The sequence below is a fragment of the Neurospora tetraspora genome (assembly GCF_033439725.1).
Source record: "Neurospora tetraspora strain CBS 560.94 chromosome Unknown B0H65scaffold_4, whole genome shotgun sequence".
Taxonomy (NCBI): Eukaryota; Fungi; Ascomycota; class Sordariomycetes; order Sordariales; family Sordariaceae; genus Neurospora; species Neurospora tetraspora.
In genome coordinates, this window is record NW_026944386.1 from 3289932 (window position 1) to 3315588 (window position 25657).

The 25657-nt window shown below is 44.5% G+C and overlaps 7 protein-coding genes across 7 annotated transcripts; 4 read left to right on the forward strand and 3 right to left on the reverse strand.

Moving 5' to 3' along the window:
* Nucleotides 1-44: 44 nt before the first annotated feature.
* Nucleotides 45-1935, reverse strand: B0H65DRAFT_203069 (heterokaryon incompatibility protein-domain-containing protein). Its single transcript, XM_062821825.1, has one exon. The coding sequence runs from the start codon at nt 1653-1655 to the stop codon at nt 366-368; it is 1290 nt and encodes a 429-aa protein (XP_062681950.1). The 5' UTR covers nt 1656-1935; the 3' UTR covers nt 45-365.
* On the reverse strand, nt 1936-4177 carry B0H65DRAFT_203070 (heterokaryon incompatibility protein-domain-containing protein). The gene has a single exon (XM_062821826.1). The coding sequence runs from the start codon at nt 4069-4071 to the stop codon at nt 2215-2217; it is 1857 nt and encodes a 618-aa protein (XP_062681951.1). The 5' UTR covers nt 4072-4177; the 3' UTR covers nt 1936-2214.
* Nucleotides 4178-4808: 631 nt separating this feature from the next.
* B0H65DRAFT_466329 (heterokaryon incompatibility protein-domain-containing protein) lies at nt 4809-6348 on the forward strand. The gene has a single exon (XM_062826851.1). The coding sequence runs from the start codon at nt 5103-5105 to the stop codon at nt 6039-6041; it is 939 nt and encodes a 312-aa protein (XP_062681952.1). The 5' UTR covers nt 4809-5102; the 3' UTR covers nt 6042-6348.
* Nucleotides 6349-15696: 9348 nt separating this feature from the next.
* Nucleotides 15697-17585, forward strand: B0H65DRAFT_426830 (uncharacterized protein; the record flags this gene model as incomplete). The annotated part of the gene is made up of 3 exons (XM_062824653.1): nt 15697-15955; nt 16087-17027; nt 17097-17585. The coding sequence occupies 3 exons, from the start codon at nt 15697-15699 to the stop codon at nt 17583-17585; spliced, it is 1689 nt and encodes a 562-aa protein (XP_062681953.1).
* A 1915-nt stretch (nt 17586-19500) lies between these two features.
* B0H65DRAFT_203198 (uncharacterized protein) lies at nt 19501-20292 on the reverse strand. Its single transcript, XM_062821828.1, has one exon. It carries the CDS (start codon nt 20143-20145, stop codon nt 19648-19650), a length of 498 nt encoding a protein of 165 aa, XP_062681954.1. The 5' UTR covers nt 20146-20292; the 3' UTR covers nt 19501-19647.
* Nucleotides 20154-22419, forward strand: B0H65DRAFT_203137 (chaperonin Cpn60/TCP-1 family). Its single transcript, XM_062821827.1, has 3 exons — nt 20154-20395; nt 20489-20630; nt 20687-22419. The coding sequence occupies exons 1-3, from the start codon at nt 20315-20317 to the stop codon at nt 22195-22197; spliced, it is 1734 nt and encodes a 577-aa protein (XP_062681955.1). The 5' UTR covers nt 20154-20314; the 3' UTR covers nt 22198-22419.
* Nucleotides 22420-23720: 1301 nt separating this feature from the next.
* Nucleotides 23721-25612, forward strand: B0H65DRAFT_442734 (uncharacterized protein; the record flags this gene model as incomplete). Its single annotated transcript, XM_062825590.1, has 4 exons — nt 23721-23830; nt 24707-24893; nt 25271-25393; nt 25472-25612. 4 exons carry the CDS (start codon nt 23721-23723, stop codon nt 25610-25612), a joined length of 561 nt encoding a protein of 186 aa, XP_062681956.1.
* Between the last annotated feature and the right edge of the window lie 45 nt (nt 25613-25657).

Here is a 25657-nt window from a genome sequence, read left to right on the forward strand (position 1 = left end):
CAATACTCAAGTGTCCAGACTGTCACACTCGGGAGCTGTACCTCGCCAGAGTCTTTCCATTCCAGAATATTTATTCCAGGAAGCAGCCATCATCGCTTGAATCACCATTGAAAGGCCTGTCTGATTTCTTTCCCCATCTTGAAAGTTGATGTCTCCTTTGGCCGGCTGGCTCGCAGGTTGGCAAACACCAGTCGAAGTGCGGTTCAAGTGTTGAACCACCGACACCAGTAAACTGATCGCACTTTCCGAAATATTCGACTCTTGTCGAGTAACGAGCGCCAACGGTTTGGCTGTGGCACTTAGCTACCTTGTTACCTGCGCAGGCAAGGCAGGACAAGCTCCGTTCTGGCTGCGAGAACTTCTTTTCACACTTCGCGAGTGGCTTCCCATTTGTCCAAACCCATAAACTCTGCAAGATTTGTACAGAAAATTGCATTATAACCTTTAGCCTTGTCCTCAATCAGTGCAATGGCCGAAGAATATACCTCCTCGGCTGATCTCGAATAATTCGGCTCAATCTTGCCTTTGCAGTCATCCGAGATCCCCAAGAGCGCATAAACATAATCCCTTTGATCCGTTGACTCAAAGCCGCACCTCACACATATTTTTAACCATTCAATGAGTGGTGACGTTGTGCCCTTTGTATTCCTCCACGTTATAATCTCTTGTGCTGGAGTCTTCGGTAGCCGATTGATCAAGCCCCTTAAAAACCCTCTCCAATTCAAGGCGTGCTGACACAGAACTCTCAGCGCTCTTTCAAATTTCTCCATCGATATGAAGTCTTGATTGCAGATAACCAGGTAGTCCCTCGCCAAAACGACTTCCTGCAAAATCCACACTCGCCGCCAATAGCCCATATCGCAAATCCTACGGATCCCCTCTAGCTCACCCCAGATCAATCCTTCTCTGGCGACAAGCTTTTCGAAATCATCCGGTTCCATATTCATTGCCACCATCCCCATACGGGTCAACGTATTTCCTCTTCCTAACCACATAAGAACCATCTCCGCAGTTTCGTAAATGCGTTTCATCAACCGCACCTGATGTCCCCTTTCTTGGATGTCGCTTTGGTTGATGCATAGTGTGTCTACCCACAGCCAAAGACTTGACTTGTCACCTGTCCCGTTCTCGAGATGTCTTATGCTCTTGAGTGCGTGGTAAAGGTTTTTACCGATGTGAACGGTATGGCCATCAAGAAGGATGGCCGGGTTAACGTTTTTTGGTTCTTTTCGGATACTCTCTTCGTACTCATCTATCATTAAGAAGGGATAATAATAATCCTTACCAAATTGGTATTTGCGGACTTCCCATTCATATGACAGGGCTTTGTATGGTCGAGTACTCAAGCTTTCTGAATCGAACTCGACATGGTGTAGGGTGGCACAGATAGGTTGAGAATCCTGGGTTGGGCCTGGGGCGAGTGGCTCGAGGAGAAGGAGGCGGATTTGATTTTCGGACAGAAGTGGTCGGTACGGGTATCCTCTTGTGCCAACACCCGAGGCACTTGGGTTTTCAGCGGCTGAGCCGCCGACATCATCTCCCGAGGGTCGAAGTAACTCCTCGTCCTTTGGTATAACCTGCTTTACACAATCAGCAACGTCGAAAACAAATGTAATGGTGTTCAAAGTTGCACCAACCACTCCCAAGCCCGACATTGTCGTCGTTAAGCTGGATAATATCCAGAGGAATGATGGAAACTACGCTTTGTCTGTCCGGCTATCTTCCTTGCCGCGGTGCGGAAAATGCGAGGTGCGGAAGATGGCTCTCTCGGTAGTCTGCGCGGTTCAGGAAATCTTGACCAAGTATGAAAGATGTGAAAAAGAAAAGATTCGCGATATACTGTACTGTCGAGAATTTGACTTCAACTGTCCAGCGTTGTTCGTTTTTCCAGCTTTTGATGCCTAACACCACGTGCACAGCCCCCCAATCACCAAACAGGTCACTTAGGGACAGAGATCGAGCCAATCACTATCCGTAAGCCAAATATGCACAGTTGCTTGTGTGGCTGATGTTTATCATGCTATCATGCTGTTAATGGCTGAGTGGGTTGGGTCGTATTGCTGATTTGATAGGCTTTCGGCATGAAGCCTTTTTCACGATGATGAAAGCCTGCGGAGATAGAAGCCTTGCCGTGAAATTGTAGTCCTCTTCAAGACAAAGACTAAGTTGCGAAAAGACTTGTATGACTTTCTTTCTGGTGTTGAAATTGTCAGGCTATGTATGTATTGATGAGACGATCAGGCAGCGGGGTCTTACTCGGGTTCTATACGGAGCTCGATGCCAAATATTGAGGAGCGATTTGTTGATGATCAGAGTTTCCTCGGAACAGTGAACGAATTCGTGGGGTTCAAGGTGTCTTTTGGTAATCTTCGTGACTATAAATATCGGGACTGACGGGTTCTCCAGGAAGGAGGCTATCGCCAGCTCAAGGAGGCGGTAAGGGAGTTTGAAATGAAGTGGTTTATACCAAGCTGCAGTTAAAGCTGCACCGTAAGCCATACCCATCAAAAGACTAGTAGTCCCAAACGCACCTTGTGTACTCGCTGTGACCATAGAAGCCACATACCCATTTGCATAGGATAACCCCATTAACTTCGCATAACCTTCGCACAGCCCTCGATTGTAATAAATCCACGCGAGTTTTGCAAAGATGTCTTCAAGCATCGCTCCCGAACCAGGATCGTGAGGGGGGCACATCACAAAAGCGGCATCTATAAGGACACCTCTCGCCGACTTAGTATAGTCGGGCGTGATCTTCCCGGTACAGTCGTCCGATATTCCCAACAAGGCATAAACGTAATCTCTCGGCTCTGTCGCTCGAAACTTATTGTCCAGACATAACCTCACCCACTCCGCAAGTCTCGTCTTTGCACTTTTCATCTTCGTTTCTCTCAAACTGATCATTTGAAGTGATGGGCTCCAGAAAGCCCGATGCGTCGGATGATCGGTTTTGGAAAACCCAAGCCAAGAACAATAGACCCGGCCACGCGCCATTGGTTTAGTGACCGTTAGATCCAGCACCTTTTCAAACCTCCTCTTCGTCACGAAGTAGTTGCCACATAGAATGACGTAGTCACTCGCTGCCACAAACTCCTGAATAATCCACACCCTACGCCAATACGACGCGCAACAAAGCGCCGCAAGCCCCATAGCCACTTTGCGAGTGTTAGTAAAGATAGCCCTGGCCTTGTTTTCCTGCAAGATTATGGAACTCTCTCGCCTCTTTATTCTGGTAATCTGTAGCAGCCTGCATATCTCGTACCAACCATCGAACAAACGACGATAATGATAACGACCGCAATTAATACGACAGTCGGTTCTCGGTAGGATGACTGGCATGATAGAATGTTGTTTCGGGGTCGTTATACCCATCCTTGACAGCGCGTCTGCGAAACTCAGACCAAGACTCTCATCGAAGAATTCTCCGTCCGCCGAATCCGGGGGGTTGCTCATTATTTTCATCGCCTCCTCGGCCTCCTCCCCTAGTCTCCCCAGCCACACCAACACCGTCTCGGCAGCCGCGAAGATATCTCTCATCAACTCCACCTGATGGCCCTTCTCCTTATCGTCACTCTGATTGTTGCACAAGGCATCCACCCAGAGCGGCATAGGTGCATCACCACTCTTGTCAAAACCAGCACGGACAATTGCCTTGAGGGCGTCGTAGAGATTCTGACGAACAGGGACCGTATGGCCATCGAGGTTGATCGTTGGGAGATTTGTATGTTCCTCCGGCGGCGGCCCCCACTCATACGAGAGAGCTCTGTAAGTTTGAGGGCTTGAACCATCAAGGTTCAACTCGACGCTTTTCAAGGTGGCGTAAATAACCCGTCGATCCGACATCAGGTCGTCTGGAGCGGAGGAAGATGCAGTTGAATCAGAGCTGAGGTAAAGCAGGCGGATGTGCTTGCCATGTTGGAGAGGCTGGTAGGGATATATGCTGGTTTCCGAAACTTCGTCACCGGAAGTATTCGAGGGCTCTTGTAGAGGTTCGCGCTGTGCAGTGTCCTGATCGATCACGGCGCTGCCACCACCCCTCAGGGCTCGAAGTGACTTTTTGAATTTCTGCATACCCGTTCGCAAAGGTACCAAGTGTTTCGAAGTCCCACACTTAGAGTAGGCGCCGAAGTGTTCGTAAGAGCGGGGTACGGCATTATAGGTTTTGTCACGAATCTGCTTGAACGGTCAGACAACTGGCAGGTTTGAACAGCAACTGAATATCACCTTTCTGCCAACTTACATCCAGGAATAGATATAGAAATCATCTCAAACGTCAAGGGAAGGCGCACAACTCAAAGGCATATGCCAGCTTCGGTATCCTCTTCCTTGGGAAAAATTCGAGTGAAGTGTCGAAGACGTTTGCTCGTCCTGTTGGGTAAAGGGTTCTTCGGATACATACAACAAGCTATCGTCTGTCAATCAGATGATTGACTGTGGGCAACAATGGCGTTGCTTGGTCTAAGTTCGGTGGAAGAGGAGAAAACCCTGAGAATCCCTCATGAATCCCTGAGAAACGAAAACTCTGGGGTTGGTCACGAGTTCCTTCCTCCAATCTTCACGCGTTCCTGCCTGTTTTCATAAGAAATCCTGGGCATCAGCCACCAAATCAGTGCCTCATATAGCCTTGCTGGCTTTCAGGCTCTGAGGGCGCTAGGTGTAGTGTGGCTTTGAACGGGAATGTGAGCCGATTGGTCGAGGTTGATGAGTTGTTCTTCGTTGCGTGATTGGACGACTTTGTAGGTGAGCGAGCTGTTATTGAGTCTGACATTGGGCGTAATTCTGCCTTCGAGGCCGCCTTGTCACTTCGACACAACTTGTGGCAGGAGATCGATTTGACAGCTTCTGATTCGCGAACGAGTCCGGAATAACGACGGTGGGGGTTGAGGCTGTGTACAATTGGGTTGACGACCTTTGGGTCAACCTCCATTGTGTCGAAAAACCTGTAGCATGATCCCTCCACATCAGCTCTTCTCTCTTTTCTTCTTTGTTACATCTTTCTCTCTCAATTTGCACATCAATCAAGGTTTACTTTCGCCGCCCAAGGTGGAACACTACCTGTAGGCAAGCGTCAGCCATAGCCTCAAGCAATCAACTCGTTCGCAATGTCCTCCAACATTTCATCAGACTCTGGATTACAGAGGGAGCAGTCTCTCTCCCCTTCAGGAAACGCGCAGTTGTCACCAACTGATGGCAAAGTGTCGGAAAGCTTCACCGGAATTTATCCATACCAGCCTCTCCAGTCCGACGGACACATCCGCCTCCTTCTCCTCAAGCCCCCAGCATCCTCTTCCACTCAAGACATCCCAGTCATCTCAGCTACCCTCCACGAAGTCAACTTATCTGCAGTCGGAGAAACACCCTGCCCACCGTACAAAGCCCTTTCTTACGAATGGGGTCTTCCCCCTTCAAACCCCTCAGACACTCCAGCGATACTTCTCGACAACCACCCCATCCACATTCGCCAGAATCTGTATGATGCCCTTTGCAGCATCCTCCACAATCACCACCGGCTCTACGGTGAATCCCCCCTATATCTCTGGGTGGACGCCCTCTGCATCAACCAGTTCGATAATCGGGAAAAGGGCCATCAGGTCCGGTTGATGAAGGAAAGTTACGAGACCGCTGAGATGGTGATTGTCTGGTTGGGGATGGGGACCGAACACACTGATGAAGCGATGAAGCTAATCAATTTGGAAGAGGAGGAGCTCTGTAGGTGTGTGGCAAAACAAAGCTTGACGTCAAGGGAACAGTACGGATTGCGGGACTTACTTTGCGAGGCGACGTACTGGAAGAGGATTTGGATTTTGCAGGAGTTTGTGCTTGCGAGAGATTATGTGGTTTTGTGCAATCGGGCACTTGCTACCAAGGAAGTTTTCGAACGGGCGCTGAAGATTCTCATAATCTTCGGATCGTTAAGGCCGCTTCTATGGGTGTTGCGGCCGAATGGGCAACGTACCTTGCACGACAGTCCGGTGCTTCGAATCATATCGAGCTTAGGGATTCGCGCGTGCATTCACAGACAACGCTTGATGACTGGGTAAACGCGACGTGCAATAAAGAATTCAAGGCGACAGATCCTAGGGATTATATCTTTGCATTGTTGGGAATCTCGCATGACGGAGATAGTATTGTGCCTGATTATGAACTGTCAACGTGGGAGGTATATCTTTTGGCCATGTCACCCCGGTCACCGATACATAAAACATCATTGTTATGGTGGTCTTATTTGGCAGATCTAATGGGAATTCCAAAGGATCGGGCTCGGGACGTGTGGCACTCTTCATCTGAAAAACAACTACCCGCACTCCAAGCAGCGCTAGAAATAATTCAATTTAACTCAACTTGAGGTCGTATTTAAGTTGCCCCACTCAAATCGAAGGTATATTTAAATTAAATTATATTTATTTATACTTACTTAACCATATTTGCTATATGAAGTCACGTTTTTAGTGTTTTTAGGCTCAAAACTGCTCTAATTCTTACGATTTCTACCTTCCTACACTACCTAGAACCTCCTTACAACCGTAAATCCCTCCTAATAATACTCAATAGCGTCGTAATATTAACTTATTATACTATATCATTTCAAATTAAACTAGATTGCAACTAAAATTTCAAACTTTCGATAGTATTAATGAATTCTATAGTAAGGCTATATTTTTAACTATCGAAAGTCAATTTAGCACCGTTGAAGGAGCGTTTGTAATTATTTACTATAGAGGGTATAAAATAAAAGTTAAATATTATATATAATAAATAAGGGTATAAGTTCTAATTAGCCTTCTATTACCTTAATACGTTATTAATAGCGTAGATTTTATTATTAAAGTAACAGTATAATTTATCCTCCTTCTTTAGCTATAAGAGGAAGGTATTATAAAAATTATAATCGATAAGCTAATCGTTATTAATTATCTTAATTTATTAATTACTAGTATTAATTAATAGATCTTTAATAAATTAATTAACGTAATTAGTATCGTAAATAAGTTAGAAATTAGTAATAATCTCCTTATGTTCTTCGTTAACAAATTATTTATTTATTTACTTACTATAATAATTAGGGTATAAAATATACGCGATCTAATATACAAAATATCACTCTATTTTATCCTTATATTATTTTAACTTTTTAACAACCTTATCAATAATATAACTGACAGCTTTTATACCCTCGTTAATTAAATCGTTAACGTAATTAATAGGAGAGCTATCGTTTAATAAGGCAATTTAAAACAATATAGTTTAGGACGAGGCAATTCGAATACAAGAGGAGGCTAGTCGAAAGGAGGCGAATTAAAAAGAGACTAATTAAAATAGTTAAGAATTAAGGATTTTAGAAGATAAATCGATTTAAGAGGAGGAGTTTGGGGGGGTACGTATACGAATAGTGCATTGAAGTTATTAAATAGAAGTAGGGGTAACTATATAAATATTTAATTTTAGGATTTAGTCACCTTTAAAGGGTTTAAATATAATATTTTTTTTAAATCTAACCTTTATTTAACGTAACTTTTCAATAAATGTCAGGATCGTAGAAGAAAGTAGGTTGAAGTGCCTACGGACAGCGCAAACACGTAGGGGACGTTAAAATAGAGGGAGGATTAAAAATATATTAATAGCTAACCCTAATAATTTTGGAGGCGAATTCGACCGGCTATTTATATCGTTGCAAACTCTATCCTATAATAATTAAATCTACGACGGCTCCTGCAAGGGCACAGTATGGGTAAGTCGAAGGCAAAGTTAAGATTCTATTTAAAATAGAAGATTTTAGATGGGGAAAAGAAAAGAGGAAGAGAATTAAATATAAGCGTATAAACTTAAATAAATACCCTAATTATATAAGCGATAATAGGACCTATATACGGGTCGCTATTAACTAATCCCTTTACTCGTATCCCCTTAACCTATATAATAAACCCTATACATACTAGGATCTACCCTATAGCTAATCTTAGCATAACTAATTAAATAGCTCGTATCCCTTAGACCGTACTATACCCAAAATCCTTTATATACCTTATTCTAGTACCTTTACGAATTATATTCGTATATAGCACCTAGGCTTAATCCGTTAGCGCCGTTATATTACCCCCCCCCCCTATATAAAAGATTCGTCTGCAAATTTTACTAAATAATCTTATAAAATACTATAAATTGTATTTATTTTTTCTTCGTAATATATTATAAACGCTTTAATCCCTCCACTTTAAAATATTCGTTATTGTTATACTATTCTATATCCTTATTAAACTAATTTATTAATTGTTAAGGCGGGCCTGGGGCGTCCGGGTTAATTTCGTAAAAGTCTTAAAGTACGTTCAATACGTACTTAAAATCGGAGGCGGGATACTATTTTAAGTTAAAGTCTTAACTTTTCTAATTCGGGTAATTTCTTTACAGTTACTACTTTAATAAATAGCGCCACCTCCTCTATTAATAAGTTTGGGGGTAAGGCCAAAACCGGAATTAAAACCCTTATTATTTCTATTAAAATTATTATTCTTACTAGATTTAGAAGTGACTTTATTCTTATCAGCAATAATTTTTAATATTTATTTAAAACTAGAATAGTCTATATAATATAATTCGAAGGAAATAGATAAATTACAATATTTTGCGCCTATTTATTTCTTATATTCAATTAGAAAGTATTGGAATAAATCCCATTTCCATTCGGTCTTAAGATATTAATACTCGCCAACCATCCGAATAAACTTATTTTTAAAAAAATCGAAATTATCGTTATTTTTTATCTTTAATTTAGTAAAATTCTAAAACGCATTCTCTTTTGAATTGGGGTTATAATATTAGCGCTATAAATAAATTATTGAAGTAGAATGAATTTTAATTTAATTCGGGTAGGTTTTACGTAAGTATAGTATTAAATTATAATAAATATATCTAGTTAAACGACTTTTAACGTATAAGAATTTATTATAGTCGGTAAAGTAGTAATTAATATTAATTTCGAACTTATTTTAAATTAAATCGTTCTAAATTTCGAAGGGAATATTATCTTCCTTATTTTAATTATAATACTTAACGGGATCAGCTTGCTTAATATTATAGTAGTAGGAATTAAAGCGTTTTCTATTCTCGGGATCGGTATATTTAGGGGGTAAAATTAAGAAGCGGGTAGAAGCTTTAAAGGGAATTTTATTAACGTTCTTCTTAATATTAAGGAATATTATTTTTTTAGCCTTTCCTTTATTTTTATTTATTCTTTTACTAATATTTAAATTAATAATAAAATCTTTTAATCCTTTAATAGTATTTTCTTTTTCTATAAAGGAATTTTTTAATTATTATATTATAGTAGGGTTAGTAGTAAGTATACTATATCAGTCAATTAAAATAGGGACTTAATTATAAATAGTTTTAAATTTAATATCTAAATAAAATACGAAACAATAAAGTTCCGATACTTATTCCTTCTATATTATATTTATAATAAATAAGAATTTAAATTCTTAGAATATAGCCTGGGAGTCTCTATAATATAATTCAACGAACTTTACTTCGGTTAAATAATTGGAAAATAGGAGGTTCGAAGGGAATAATATTTAGAAAGGAACGCTAGGGACGGAATTATAAATAAATAATTTAGTGAATTCTTCTATTTTCTACTTTAAGTCGTTAGTAACCTTATACTTAATCAGGCGAATATCGAAGGTTTTAATATTTTCGACCGCTATTGTAATATACTAATCGAATAATTTAAAGCATAATTCAGGCTCTTCGTCGTCTTCTCCCGTATTAGCGATTATATTAGCCAATACTTTGTCGGATATTTTTTATTAATTAGGCTATGGCACCAGCTCTGGCATAGTATATATGTAGTTAGTATAGTGCAACTACATTATAGGCTAGTCCTATGATAATAGGTAATTGAACTATATACGGAAACGGGTTAAAGAAACAAATTAATAAAATAGTAGTTTACTAATTCTATTTTAATATCCGATAGGAGCAAATACTTTTTAATAAAATTTAATTTCATATTAAAATTTATTAAACTATAAATTTTCTACTAATCTCTATATATTCTTACTAATAATTTTATACTTAAATATAGCTATAATATACCTACGCTTCTTTAAGCCGAAGTAATCGCAATCTTTACTAATACTACTAGTTTAATATTCGCGCTTTAAATTATAATACTATAAGGAATAAAGTATTAATACGATATATAGCCTAATTTGCCGCAATTATAATAAACATACTTAGTATAAGAAAATACTGAATATTTAAGCTTACCGTACTTGTAGTAAATACTATGCAATTTTATTACCCAATATTGGCCGTATATATATCTAAATTGGCCGTAATAATAATAAATAATATTAGAGTTGGTAAAAATCGTAGGGAGAGGACGAGCGAAATTATTAAGGCTAGAATTAAATATAGGAATAAGAATAGGAATAAAAGTAAGAAGAAAAGAGGGAAAAGATAAATAAGGATATAATATTTAAAAGCATTAATGCTATATTATTAATTCTAAAATTTTTAAATTCTTCAATCGCTTTATATACGCTACTGCTTCGGTTAATATATTAATACTATTTACTAATAAAACGCCGCTACGCAAATAAGGACGTAAGCGATTTGCCTATTATAGGACGCGCAAATATTCTGGTTATTCGTAGGACAAATGGAATTCTTTAATATAAAAACGGTCGTAAAATATACGAATAGTTTTAGTAACGCCTTATTATATACGTTTAAAATTAATAAGGGTGGAGTGTTCGATAATTTAAATATTACCGTTATACTCCTTTTCTAAGAAAATATATAGGTCTTTCTAAATAGGAATATTATAAATAGGGTCGTAATTAATTTTCTTCTTAAAGGCTATAATATATTTAAGTTAAGCGTTCTTAGGATTACCTTTAATATAATTAATAATGAAAAAAAAGGGTATTTAAGGGTATATAAAATAGTAATCGTTAATATCGAAAACAAAATTATATAATTAAAAGGAATTTTCGCTAGTAAATTTAAAAATATTGAATTTAAGGTAATATTCGGAGGAAATAATAAATTAAATCGATTAAATAGATATAAGAATAATAGACGCTATGATTCAAGGAGCAATAATAGGAATAGGGAGGGCTGAGAAGCGTATTTAATTATAGAAGAAATAATTTTAATAGCGGAATTCGAAAGGAATAAGAAGGTAATTATTAAATTAATTTTATTCTAATAAGTTAACAAAATTATTCTAATTATAAAGAAATAAATAAGATAGGAAATAAATTAAAAGTAATTTAATAATTGCTACGTAGGATTCGAAGAATTTTTATTTCTATACTATAATATTATTTTTTAAGTAATAAAAGGGATTATGCGAAATATACGAAGGGGTAAAAGCGTAGTCGCTATTTAAATTATTATCGTCTATTTATTTAATAATTGGTTAATAATATTGGGACGAAGAAGGAAATTATTATTAAGAGATATTGTCAGTTGTAATAAGAGGGGTAATAAGCAATTCTTACGTACTAGAAGTAGAGGGAGGGGTTTCTTCAGTAATCCGAAAAATGGATTGTCCGCTACGTATTTATATCCTATCGGTAATAACTCAACTCCTATAGGAAGAGTTATTAACGTATTAAAATCGTAGAGGAAGGTAAGTTAAGGTGCCTATAGATAGCGTAAATACGTAGGGAACGTTAAAATAAGGGGAGGATAAAAATATATTAATAATTAACCCTAATAATTTTAGAGGCGAATTCGACCGGCTATTTATATTGTTGCAAATTCTATCCTATAGTAGTTAAGTCCGTAACGGCTCCGAACCGTTCCAACGCTATATTACAGCACTTATACTATACGGACATCGGCGCTCCTTGGTACTGGCACGGGTTCAACGCCTGACAGGTCCCTAGTGACCTAACAATAAAGTAATAAGGCTAAGGATAATTATTAAAAAGAAGGGAATTTTAATTTTAAATTTCTTAGTAAAGTCCTTAAACAATCTTATTACCTCTATAATAGCTATAAAAATCCTCTAATCGTCGTTATTAAACTAGTCCTTCTTAAGTAATCTTTTAAATTTATTTAAATAATTAACTATTTCTTTAACGTAATAATTAATATATTTACAAAATTTCCAAGCGCGACGGATTATACAATAATTAGATTTCTAGTACATAATATTATTAAAAATAACGCTAATATTAGGAGAGAAATTATCATTATTAATAATAGTACTAAAAAAAGGATTAACTTTATCGTTAAATATATTATTACAATTAAAGTATACAATTTCTTTAAACTTAGCACAGCATTATAAACCTTTTCGAATAAATTGAATAATATTATACAACCAATTAACCAGTTTAACCTTTTTCTATTCCTAAAATAAAATATCCTCTTTAGCGGTAGAAAGGCGGGTAAATAGATTGTTAGAATCAGGGATACGAAGAAGCCTTCCTTTTATAACTACTTTCGCGCCGAGATTTAGAACGTAACCAAAGTAACGTAAATAACATTAAAGAATTTCGTACTTAATATTACTAGCGGTAAAGGAGGGGAAAAATCCTTTAAAAATATAATAAATATAGTAATTACTAGTATTAATATTATCGTTCTAAAAGTAATTAATATTATTAATATAGATTTCAAACTTTTTAATAATGTAAAATATAGTAGCTGCGATATTCTCGTTGCTATAATTATTACGGACTTCTTAAAGACCTATTAGGTTATTTTTAAGGGTACGGGAGTAATTAATATAATAGATACATATTGAAAATATTACGAGCCTATTTAGCGAAGTTTAGAAATTAAAGGAAATATATTTCTTAAAGTAGCTATTAATTAAACGCTCTTTCAATTTATTAAAGTAGACGATATATTTATTCTAAATCTAAATAACGAATATATAGTACGATTTCAATAATAGTTTATTAATTATATTACTAATTATTAACTTTAATAATTCTTTAAAAGTATTATTCTCGATAAAAGAATATAGGAACTTCGTATTAATAATTATTTCTACTAATAATTTACAAAATTTATCGCTAATCGGTCTTATAATAGGGAGGAAAAGTTATTAAAATATATTTACGACCAATTTAACCTTTTTACGCGCTTATTTCTCCGTAATTTCCTTACTAACGGGTTTTCTAATATTAGATTCGCAATAGAAATAAATAATATAAAAGTTAATTACCCGTAGAACGTAAAGGTTCTAGTATATTTTATAATACTAGTACGCTTAAACGTTAACGTTATTATCTATTTTAATTAGGAAAATATTATATTTAAGAATTTATAAAGACTGTTTAGCCTAAAAATCTAACTAGCCTTCTAATATAAAATATTCCCCTTTAATTTTAACCTTCGGCTAAACGAAGTTATTAGTAAGTAAATCGTTGATATAAACTTCTTTCAATAGGTCGAATTATTTAATTAAAGGGAGGTAACACTTATTTTTTAACGCTTTTATTACGGCGACGTACGCGGGCGAATTATTAAGAGAGACAGTCGGCGGGTTACTTACGGTCGAAGAAGCTTTATTACGGTTTTAAACGATAAGTATTATAACGGTACTAATAGTGCTAAATAGAGGTTAATACTAATCGGTAGTAGGGTAGAGAAGAAACTAATAATTATCGAATACAATTAAATATAATTGAGTGCGATAGCGTTTAATTTAGTAGCGTTGAGCTAATTAGGAGAGAAGGTTGGCGATATTACTTCAAAATGCTCAATTTAGTATATAATTTAAAAATACTAGAATTTTTTTTAATTTAAGTAGTTTGAGCGGCTATATACATTAGGTATTAGCAATTAGAATATACATAACATTTTGGGTAGCCGATTGGTATACTTAAGGGTTAGGGTGGGTCGATCTTTTAGGGGTAAAAATCATGTGTTTTTGTACTTTGAACCCTAACTTAAGGATTTTGCCGGGTGCTAAGAAAGGCGGGCAAATCGGTAAGTAAATATAAAGCTTTACTTGAGTTGCGACGAGTAAGTACGACCTATACTTGAATTGAATTATATTTATATTTATTTATATTTGCCAAGCATATTTGAGTTATCTCTAGCGCTGACTCCAAGGCTTGCCTGTGCGCACTTACCCTAGAGCTGCAACTTTGTGTATGCCTAGGAAAACCTTGGAGTCCAAGTAGGTTTTCTCTTCATTTAATACTCTGGAGCTTTGAATTGCTACGTTGTGTTTGAGATACCAAAGTGTTCTATAGAAAGGACTCATTCAGCTTTGAGAAAAACCGATGCCGGGTTACAAATCACAATATTTGCGAGTTGCTCACACCAACTCTTACTTGGCTCCGATATAACTTCCCCTAGAATAAGAAAACGCCAAAGCCACTTACATATCTGGATGTAATACCCACAGTCTCATGTCTCCCACCAAGACAGACGGTTTGCCCGGTTTCTTTCACGTCTCGAGTACCTCTAGATACAGGTCCATCTGGAGTACTTTCCTTGAGGCTTGTCTTCCGAGACTGTTTCTGGAATGCGGTCCATGCCGAAAGGTCCGATACATCAAGTATCCTGTCCGCTGAATCGTGTTAACTGAAGGAAGAAAACAGATATGTCAGTGATAACCCAGCCATGTGTCAGATCTTGTCGAAGTATAACTCTTTAAAGAGGAATGCTATACATCTCGTACCGCCACTTGACGCCTGTAACATTGCGGAGTGAGTAACCAGCAAGTGAAAGGCTCATTCCAATACGGAGCGCTCTTTCAGTCATGTACTTCTCCGTCCAAATGTCATAAACAAAAAGCCTGCGAAGTAGACGATGACAAAAGCACTGCTCCTCCGACCGGGTGCTGAGAAATCGCAGCTTCAATTTGACCTCAAGTCAACAGACAAGTGAACGAATATCGAGGTGACATACCTTTCGCATCCGATTGTCCAAACCTCGCACAGTGAAAAAGGAAGTTGTCCCATCTCCCGTTCGTTGCCCTAGGAACCCAAGGTTTCCCTTCCGCCTTTCGACAACCTTCACCTGAACTTATACCCCGCGGTCCAATAACAGCTCGACGAGCACCTGAAAAGATATCAGACGGTGAATTTGGCAGCTGCCAAGAACTTATTGAGCGAATCTTGACCAGGAAGTGACCCACTCACTCCTTAATCTACCCCTCGGGTATATCTTTATCTTTCAACTTGACCTCACCTCCTGCTCTCTCTTTCACCCTGCTCTGAAATCCGAGGCAGCAACCCGTCGAGTGCGGTATAACATCACCATCGGCTCACTTTTGCGCTAGGGTAAGTCAACGAGTACCCCTTCACAGGAAGAACAGTTTTTATCTTGCCGGTTGATGGAGTGTCATCACCGACTTCCACCTCACTTCGTCGTGTTGACGCCGATATTTCTTGCTTCGAATCACATCATCATCGTCGCAAGTCGCCTTCTTTGTGGGAGTTCGTCAAACAACTTTGACTTCTCCCTCACTCTGGACCTAACTCCCATCTTCTGGAAATATCGAGATCACACCCAAACCACCTGTTGTTTTGATCTGACAGTCAGTGAGCGGACCAAAGCTGATCTTGTTCACCTCCAGTCTTTGCAGTCGCAGCAACCAAACGGGTCGACACTCCGGCAAAAAAGAGGGAATAGCCCCATCCTTTGATCTTCAAAAGGCAGGCCAAGCTACCCGACCAAGACGAAGCAAAGACAACCATCCCAAGAACAAATACCAAGATGGGTGGCACAAGAAAGTCGCCCACCAAGCTGGGCCAGTCACCCGCGGTGAAGTCTCATCATGCCCGCGTCAACTCCGCCTCTAGCAACGCTTTCGCCGGTCCCTCGACCCCCTCTAGACCTGCCGCCGGCGGCGGCGGCGCAAAGAAGAACGAGAGCACCCCAGCGAAGGAGTGGAACTTCACCTACCTTCCCCCGAGCCACGAAGAGCGCAAGAAGAATGGTCGCGTCGAAGGCAGAAACTTGATCACCTGGAGCCGTGAGTAGCATACCCTCCCCCCTCCAACTTCCTCACCACCCCGCCCCGCCCAACACTTTCGCGCGGGTGCCCAACCAAACATATCCCAAACCGTAACCACTAACCCCTCCATCTCTCCCTTTCCCATTTAGGCCCGCGCATGGCCGAAAAACTCCTCCTCCACATCCAATACGAATGCAGCCGCTACCGCGTCGACATCCCCTGGGACTCCATCGCCCACCGCCTGCACCCAGGCTCAACGGGAAGCGCCATCCACCAGCACCTCAACCGCTTACGCAGCCACCTGATCGCCGAGGGCCACTTGGTCCCGCCCATCTGCCAGAAACCGGGTTCGCGCGTCTTCGTCGACCCGCACATCCGCGGCTACGTCCGCGCCAACCAGGAGAATCCCGATGACCAGCTGACGACCCGGGCCGTCCGGTTTGATGAGCCGATGGAGGATAGGAAGTTTAACTTGCCGGATGCTGTGGAGAACTTTGGTAGGGGAGGAGGAGGAGGAGGTAATAATGGTCCGAGCTACGGCGGTGGAAGCGGCGCTGGTACCCCTCGTAGCACCCCTCGTGGTGGTGGTATCTTTGCGGGCGTCGGTCCTATTGGTGATGGCAGCTCTGGCGGTAGTGGTGGTGGTGGTGGTGGGCGCATGAGAGCCAGCCGTGGTAGCGCTCGTGGCCTTGTCAAAATCAAACGCGAGCCTTCGCCTGACCCGGCCGACCTTGATTCCGATGAGGAGTACCGCCCGGGTGCTAAGAAGGTTCCCAAGTCGGCCAGTCGCCGGTCGGCTAGGGCTAGGAAGCAGATGACTGCTCGCTCCACCTATGCTGAAGAGGATGACGATGACATGGAGGGCTATGGCGCGCCACATCAGTCTGTTGAGTATCAACAGGGCGAAGCTGATGTTGCTGATGATGAGGGCGAAGCTGAGGATTACGGCGCTGAGGCCGATGAGTATTACTTGCGGTATGACTCGGAGAATGATGGCCAGGCTTCTGGTGCTGGTGGTGGTGCCGGCAACGGTAATGGTCGTGTCCGTTCGTATGTCCCTCAGTTTGAGGACGAGGGCGAAGATGCTGATGTAAGTTCCCAAACTCACCCTCCTCCAACACTACCATCTAGCCTGTTTGTTGACCCGTTTCCCCCATAGTTCGAGGGCCTCGATTCTCCCCCCAAGCCCGCTCCAGCGCGCAAGACGAACAACAACGGCTACACCAGAAACGAATATCGTCTCCCTCCCATCACCAACCTCATGCGCGACGCCGATGCCTTCGATGGTGACGACAACGGCGAGCCATTCTTCAGCGATCCCCGCTCTCCCCTGGGTCTGAGTGGCGCTTCTGACGCCCGGGTGGGTAAGGCCCCCTTGATGCGGCCCGACTTTTACAACTTTGCCAGTGCTCTGCATTCCGGAGGTGGGAATTATCAGTCAACTCAAGACAGCAGCAGCCACGGCGGTCACGGTCAGGACAGTCAGTACTCCCACGCCTTGAGCCAACAGGGTCGGTCCCAGGATCCGTTTTTGGGCCAGAACCGCGCGTCCAGCAAGGGCGGCCACATGTTTGACTTTCAGTCTGAGCCGGATGACGATGACAATGAGCGTGAGCAGTCGCCTTCCAAGAGGGCGAAGCATGCTTGATATGAGCGTTGCCCCTCACCCGCCAATAAGTCTGGGATTCCTTGTGGCGGATTTCAATCATTTCATTCCTTCGGTTTTCTTTGCTGTCTTTTTCTCTTTGCGGTTGTTGTGGCGTGGTTTGTTCATCCTAGTGTGTCGTCAGACATCGTGGATGACAAGACTACTCACACAAACTGAGGTTTTTATACCAGAGGGAAGAGCCAGCTCTTTACTCTTCTGTTTCTCTTTGATTTCCTTGCGGATTCTTTGCCGATCTTTGTCGTCTTATTACACAACACATATTGGCAGAGAAACCATCAAGGCAGGGCTTGGCATTAAGGGGTTTGAACAGCGGTGGGCGCGCTATGACAGACATCGGTAAAGCATGGTAGCCAGGGCCAACGTTGCTCTCGCGAACATGTCGTCGGTTGACGAAGGACTTTGCTTCCTTAGGCGAAGAGATGGTGGACAATGGTGGAGGTTCAAGCTGAGCATTTGAAGGTGTTGCGGAAATTCTGGTGCTAAGTGGAATTGGAGCTTTAGTGGCGTTGGAGGTCACCGCGAATATCTTGCTGAGACTGTTGCGTTCGTCATTTCAGGTCATATAGGGTGCGGTGTGGTGGAAAGTTTGTGATCTACGGGTTCACGTTAGCTTTCTATCCTGCACTTAAAACTGGAAAATCAGGTACCCGGAGCTGGCATCATAGTTTAGAGCTCAAAGTCAATGAGACGTACTTACAAACAACTCCGTTCGTCAAAAAGCATACGTGAATGTCTCGTGAGTGTAATCGCATAGGGTATGCTTGATATGACGGCGTCGAGTCCGGTTCGTCATGTCGTTCCTATATCTCGGGTAGCTGACGAAAGTTGAAAAAGAGTCCAAACACCTGAAAAATCAAAGCGACGCGATTTGAACGATAGCATTACGATCAATGCGAAAAAAAAAAAACAAGCATGAGGAATGAAAATTTGAGCCCTAGAGGTGGTATAAGAGAGTGTCTGCCTAACTGCAATGGAGTCATCTATTTCGACGTTAGATGTGAAACTGGACGATCGAGATCGGTACTGGCAACGCTAATATTAAAAAATTAATATGACGGTTTCGCAACTGAGGGGGAAAGCAGTAGAGTAGAGCAAAAATGTACATGTGATATTAAGACAGAAAAGGACTGAGGGAAAGTGCAAGGTGAAGTCATTGAAACGGAGTTTGAAGGCATCCTAACAGACCGGTGAGATCTATGGTAATAGTCAGTGATTTGCGAAGCCACTTTAATCAATAAGCAGAAGTTGAAGTGTAATTTTCGAAGTGAGTGAGTACGGCGTAACAGGCGTTCAAAGAGACTATCTTTAATGAGTGGTCTTCTAGTTGAGAAGAAAGGTTGGAATGAAGGCTTGTGATTGGCTCCTCAATTTATATGTTAGGGACGTGTTATACCGAAAGGAGCATCATACTGCAAAATCTTGTTCGTGCCCTGATAACCGAGCATCGAACAGTAGTTGACTTTTCCAGTGTCCAATAGCGGGAATAAAGTGATCTCAATCGTCGAGCCTTAATACCAGTTGCAAAAATAGAGTCCGCATCATAACGCGAATATGGAGACGCAAAGAAGATCAATAAAGAAAAACACAATCACATGCCAGATCGCAGTCTAGTCTTCTGCTCCAACATGGTTGATGGTGATCAAGAAGAAAAGCAGACGGGCATAGGTGGGCTGGACAGGGATTGGTGAATAGACCATGAATTTAAAGTTGTCCAGACCCGAGAGAATATGTAGCCGTCAAATGGCAGACACTCGCCGCGATCAAGTTGGCGGAGAAGGAAATGATAAATACCAACAAGGTCGGGATGAAGAAGTGGTGTCAATGTGATGGGAAAGCTGTGAGAGACCGAGACGACTCCCAGTCCCAGCTTCGGTTCGGCCGGTCATTGCGCTTTCGGCTTCCACTACTGCCGCTACCGGTTGTGCCGAAGATAGGAGTTGATTCGGAGGGTTTCGACCTGTGACTGCTGGCGCCGATGATGCCGGGGATGCCGAGTCGTGGAAGCCGGTGTTGAGGCTCAACTGGGAGGAGACGGTCGGCTTTACAATGCGCTTAATTTTGCCAAGACCGCGGTTGCCGGGTAACTCTGGGGATTGCCTGCCGAGAGCGAGGTGCTTCCCCGGGGAAGAGGAGCGACTTTGTTGACATGGAAATGCATGGACGTCAGAGGATCGTACCGATTACTCACCAGCCAACAATGTCTCAATGTCTGAATTGGCCAATTTGTGATCAATCCGATCCAACAGTCTCGAGGCAGTTGACAGTCAAGAAAAGAGAGTGTGAATCTCGAAATTGGGTGTTTTGTCAACTCAGGACCTCTGATCCGATCATCGATATGCTGCGCGACATAAAACACCGAGTGGCCGTGATGAATGAGGGGGAATGATGCCCGCTGTTGGCAGCAGCGAATGGTGGGGTGCGGATGGTTCCAGAAACAGCGACAGCAGCGGAAATCGAGGGAAAGCAGCAAGCCGCTAACCCACAAGCGACCTAGCGGCAGCGGGGAGCTCGGGCCATTCGAGATGTTTAAGTCTAGCATTTTTTTCGACGCCGACACGCCCACGGCCGCTCTTTTTTTCCCCAGTTCTTTCGGCAGTCCGCGATCTTAGCTTTCCTTTGCTCTCTTTTCCCTGAAGTCGACCGTGATACCCCAGTGATACTTCTTTTTCTCTGTTTGTAGTTTCGTTTCTTCACACAATACCCCCAAGATGCAGCGCGCGTTGACCAGAGCCTCCGTCGGCAAGGCGGCCACTCGCCTTCCTTCCCAGCAGCTCCGCTTTGCTCACAAGGTACGTCGGCGCTTCTAATCTGATACCCGGCCATGCCGTCATGACTATCGGATGACAATTGGCGCATACTGACAACTCCCGCCCGCTATACAGGAGCTCAAGTTCGGTGTTGAGGGCCGTGCCGCCCTTCTCGCCGGTGTCGAGACCCTCGCTAAGGCCGTCGCTACCACTCTCGGTCCCAAGGGTCGCAATGTCCTCATCGAGTCCAGCTTCGGCTCCCCCAAGATCACCAAGGGTTAGTATACTATGCCGAAGGTGTTGTGTCAAAGAGGCTAACCCCCCGGTCAACAGATGGTGTCACCGTTGCCAAGTCCATCACCCTGAAGGACAAGTTCGAGAACCTCGGTGCCCGTCTCATCCAGGAGGTCGCCGGCAAGACCAACGAGGTCGCCGGTGACGGTACCACCTCTGCCACCGTCCTCGCCCGCGCCATCTTCTCCGAGACCGTCAAGAACGTCGCCGCCGGCTGCAACCCCATGGATCTCCGCCGCGGTATCCAGGCTGCCGTCGAGGCCGTCGTCGAGTACCTCCAGGCCAACAAGCGCGATGTTACCACCTCCGAGGAGGTTGCCCAGGTCGCCACCATCTCCGCCAACGGTGACAAGCACATTGGTGAGCTGATTGCCTCCGCCATGGAGAAGGTCGGCAAGGAGGGTGTCATCACCTGCAAGGAGGGCAAGACTCTCTACGACGAGCTCGAGGTTACCGAGGGTATGCGCTTCGACCGCGGCTTCGTCTCCCCCTACTTCATCACCGACGCCAAGTCCCAGAAGGTCGAGTTCGAGAAGCCCCTGATCCTCCTCTCCGAGAAGAAGATCTCCCAGGCCTCCGACATCATCCCCGCCCTCGAGATCTCCAGCCAGACCCGCCGCCCCCTCGTCATCATTGCCGAGGACATTGACGGTGAGGCTCTTGCCGTCTGCATTCTCAACAAGCTCCGCGGCCAGCTCCAGGTCGCCGCCGTCAAGGCCCCCGGCTTCGGCGACAACCGCAAGTCCATCCTCGGCGATATTGCCGTCCTGACCAACGGTACCGTCTTCACCGACGAGCTTGACGTCAAGCTCGAGAAGGCCACCCCCGACATGCTCGGCTCCACCGGCTCCATCACCATCACCAAGGAGGACACCATCATCCTCAACGGTGAGGGCTCCAAGGACGCCATTGCCCAGCGCTGCGAGCAGATCCGCGGCGTCATGGCCGATCCCACCACCTCCGAGTACGAGAAGGAGAAGCTCCAGGAGCGTCTCGCCAAGCTCTCTGGTGGTGTTGCCGTCATCAAGGTCGGCGGTTCCTCCGAGGTCGAGGTCGGTGAGAAGAAGGACCGCTTCGTCGATGCTCTCAACGCCACCCGCGCTGCCGTTGAGGAGGGTATCCTCCCCGGTGGTGGTACTGCCCTCATCAAGGCTTCCGTCCACGCCCTCAAGAACGTCAAGCCCGCCAACTTCGACCAGCAGCTCGGTGTCACCATTGTCCGCAATGCCATCACCCGCCCCGCCAAGACCATCATTGAGAACGCCGGTCTCGAGGGCTCCGTCGTTGTCGGCAAGCTCACTGACGAGTTCGTCAACGACTTCAACAAGGGCTTCGACAGCGCCAAGGGCGAGTACGTCGACATGATCCAGGCCGGTATCCTTGACCCCCTCAAGGTCGTCCGCACTGGTCTCGTTGACGCCTCCGGTGTCGCCTCCCTCCTCGGTACCACCGAGGTTGCCATTGTTGAGGCTGCCGATGACAAGGGCCCTGCTGCCATGGGTGGCATGGGTGGCATGGGCGGCATGGGCGGCATGGGTGGTATGATGTAAGAAGGAGAAGGAAATTACAAACTACAACTGTGAATCACACGGTCAGGAGATGAAAAATGTGTCTTTTTATTTTTCCCTTTGATTTATGGCGACAACATGGGTTTGGGGGGCATCGGGTTTGGTGTTATCACGGACTGTAAAAATGTGTGTCATGTAATTTTCTCTCCTCTCTACCCTTTCCTTCAGTGTTCTTATTAGCATATTCCGGCGGGCATTGTTTGGATGATGATGATGCTCCCTTGTACTATAAATCTACGGACCACAGAGGAGGGTTAGAGTAGAGCGAATCATGAGAATGAATGAAACTGTACAATACTGCTACTTTTGTCTCGTCTTTGATTACCTATGTGAAAGCTGTGCAATCAAGATAGTAGGATCCAATACGATCTTTGAGGTTGTGGAAAAGAGCATTACGCATGCTTTTAGGCAACTGTAAATGGGGTTCAGCGGACCTGATGCGTTACTAGGCAGAGATGTTTATCGAAGTGCAATAGACCATCATGCTGACATTCAAGCCTAAAAGTCCGAACAAAGCTTGCGTTATCATGGTGGCTGTGAGATATCAAGATGGTTGTCAGAACTCGGAAACGCGTTGTGAATTGGATGAAGTCGATGTGGAGGAAGCTCGGACCAATCATGGTGGTGGCTGACAGGTTGACGAATTCGAGGTGGGACAGAAATTGCATGTTGCAACACTGAAACGGCGCCAAGTAAACATGCTTTTAGTGTAGTGGGACTGTTCTACCAGGTGGCAGTCTCCCCGTCGCTGTCAAAGCTGTCAACGCTGTCAACGGTGAGGTGTGCGTGTACGGCGTGCACGCCGCGTGGCCGCCGTTTTGTTTCACGCAGTGACAACAGAACGGAATGGACAACGACGACGAGACCTGAAGTCGACGGAATACCAAGTAACCCCACCATCTCATATTCCAGGCGGTGGCTCCCCCCTCCATCGACATCCACCTCAACCTCTCCATCCAGCTCTCCATCCAATTTCATTACCGTATGACCGTTATAAGAGAGAGTGTAAAAGACGACATGCTCATTTCCCGGGTGGTGAAACGTAATCTCACATGTTGTTCGTCGTTCTTCGGCACCCCCCTGCTCCGTTCAGTATTATCACAGCTTTCGGGGAGCTGGGGCTGATGATGTAGCTCGTGAATGACGCAGACACCTCGCTGAGACCACTCAAAGAGCTTACTTATGAGGTATGATGACAAAAAGGTACACTACTCACGCAACGGGAACCCTTCTTCTCATAGACGGTAAGTAATTACTACTTACTACTATCACGCCGGCGTCGTCCACCTCAAGACGGGAGTTACCACCGGTATCAAACCCAGGCAAGACCCGAGCGACGTCGAGCGGGATCCACTCTGCACCGTCCCTCTCCGTCCGCCTGTTGGACGGGAGCCCACACCCAAAGTGACGGAGTCCACAATGCTGTTCACTGGCCAGCAGCTGCCCTGCTTTGCCCATCCAGTGCCCATTCCGAGCGGTGCCCAGTGGCCGGTGCTGGTCAGCGAATGGTGGCATTCGGCGGTGCCCTGGCCTCTCTCTGCCTGGCTGCTGGCTGCTGGCTGACGGTGGGAAACCCCTCGCTCCTTTCGCGTCAGGCTCCCAACCTCAAGTTCAGGTCTCTTCCAAGAGCTCTTCCCGGTCCCCGTTGCTCTTCCCCGTCCTTGCTTTCCTCGTGTTGACAACTCCCGTTTCTCTACCTTTCCACTTTACATACAAACCATCTCCCATAGCACTCTTCCTAATCGTACGTACGTATTCGCCAGCGAGGTCGAATTGTAGCCTTGCCGCCGTGTGCTCCAGTCTACAGTCCAGTCCGCCTTTTCCAGTTCGAGTTTCCATGTTGCTACCCCTCGCCTCGCTCCGCCCCCCGACTGCCTTTTCTACCGTCCCTGTTGTGCTGACCCGACCCGACTGACTGACAACCTTCCCGCGCCATCCAGCTTTCGGCTCCCCTCTCCACATATAACGCCCGCCCCCCATTCTCGCGATCGGTTCACCCGTCGTCGTCGACTTTTTAATACAAACCACCACAACACAAATCTGACATCATGGTAAATCATTCTCTCCTGTTCCCCGCGCGCGCGACCCCCTCGCCTTGCTTGTTCAACATGGCGCTGACTTCTTTGCCTTGTCGCAGTCTCAATCTGGGTTGGTCCTCCGTGAACTTGCTACATCTCACCCCCTCCCCGCCATTTTGCTTGCCCCCCTGGATCATCCTCACCGATGGTCCGGGAACCGCAACAACCTGACGCTACCCTATCGCCGCCTTGCCCGCCCGTTGCCCGCCCGTTGCCGCGATGCAGCCAGCCCATTATCTCGAAATCCCCCATCCTATATCACGCAGCAGCGACAGAGTTGCATCTGGTGGCGGGTAGCTAGCGCGTTGGGACATTGGGAGCGGGACCTGCAAAAGACAGCAACAACAGCAACAACAGAGAACACATGGAAGAACCCAGAATAGCTAACGTGCTCTGCTTGCGTCACTCTACAGAGTTAACGTCGACCCCGAGTGCCGGAGGACTTTCGACAGGCTGATGGCCCGTCAGCTCAGGTACATCATCTACAAGCTTTCTGACGACTTCAAGGAGATCGTCATCGAGAGCACCAGCGAGGGCGCCACCGAGAACTACGACGAGTTCCGCGAGAAGCTCGTCAACGCCCAGACTAAGAGCGCTACTGTAGGTCTTTTTTCCCTGGTGACTGGTTGCTGCCAGTGTCGCAACCGACTCCCAGCCCAATCCAGCCCATAATGCGAAAGAGAACTATACGGACCCCGAAACCACCACCATCCACCTATCCACCCACCCTCACTTCTTAATCCCTTATCCATTGCGGGCGAATATTGTCTTGTTTATTCTCCCGCCTGGAAAGGAATAAGGGGGGAGACGGGAGGAGGGGTCTTGGAACTGAGGGGTTCTTACACAAAATGGCGGCTAGACACAGGGGACTGCCAAGACATATCACCCCCTGCCGTGGCGTTTCCCATCCGTGGACTATATGAAGAAACCCAACATTCCTGGCAGAGCGCTGATCGCTAATGAACACACCGTTGCAGGGCGCCGTTGGCAAGGGTCCCCGATATGCCGTCTACGATTTCGAGTACAAGCTTGCTTCTGGCGAGGGTTCCCGCAACAAGGTCACCTTTATCGCCTGGTCCCCTGATGATGCTAGCATCAAGGTGCGTTCTTCTTGTTTTTTTCTCCCGACTCTTTTTATATCTACCGAAGCGAGTAACTGACTCTCCCAAAAATAACAGTCCAAGATGGTCTACGCCTCTTCCAAGGAGGCCCTCAAGCGCACCCTCAACGGTATCGCTGTCGAGCTCCAGGCCAACGAGCAGGACGCCATCGAGTACGAAGAGATTATCAAGACCGTGAGCAAGGGTGCTGCCGCTTAGATTTTTCCATAATCGTATTAAGAACACAGAGCGAGAAGAGAGATG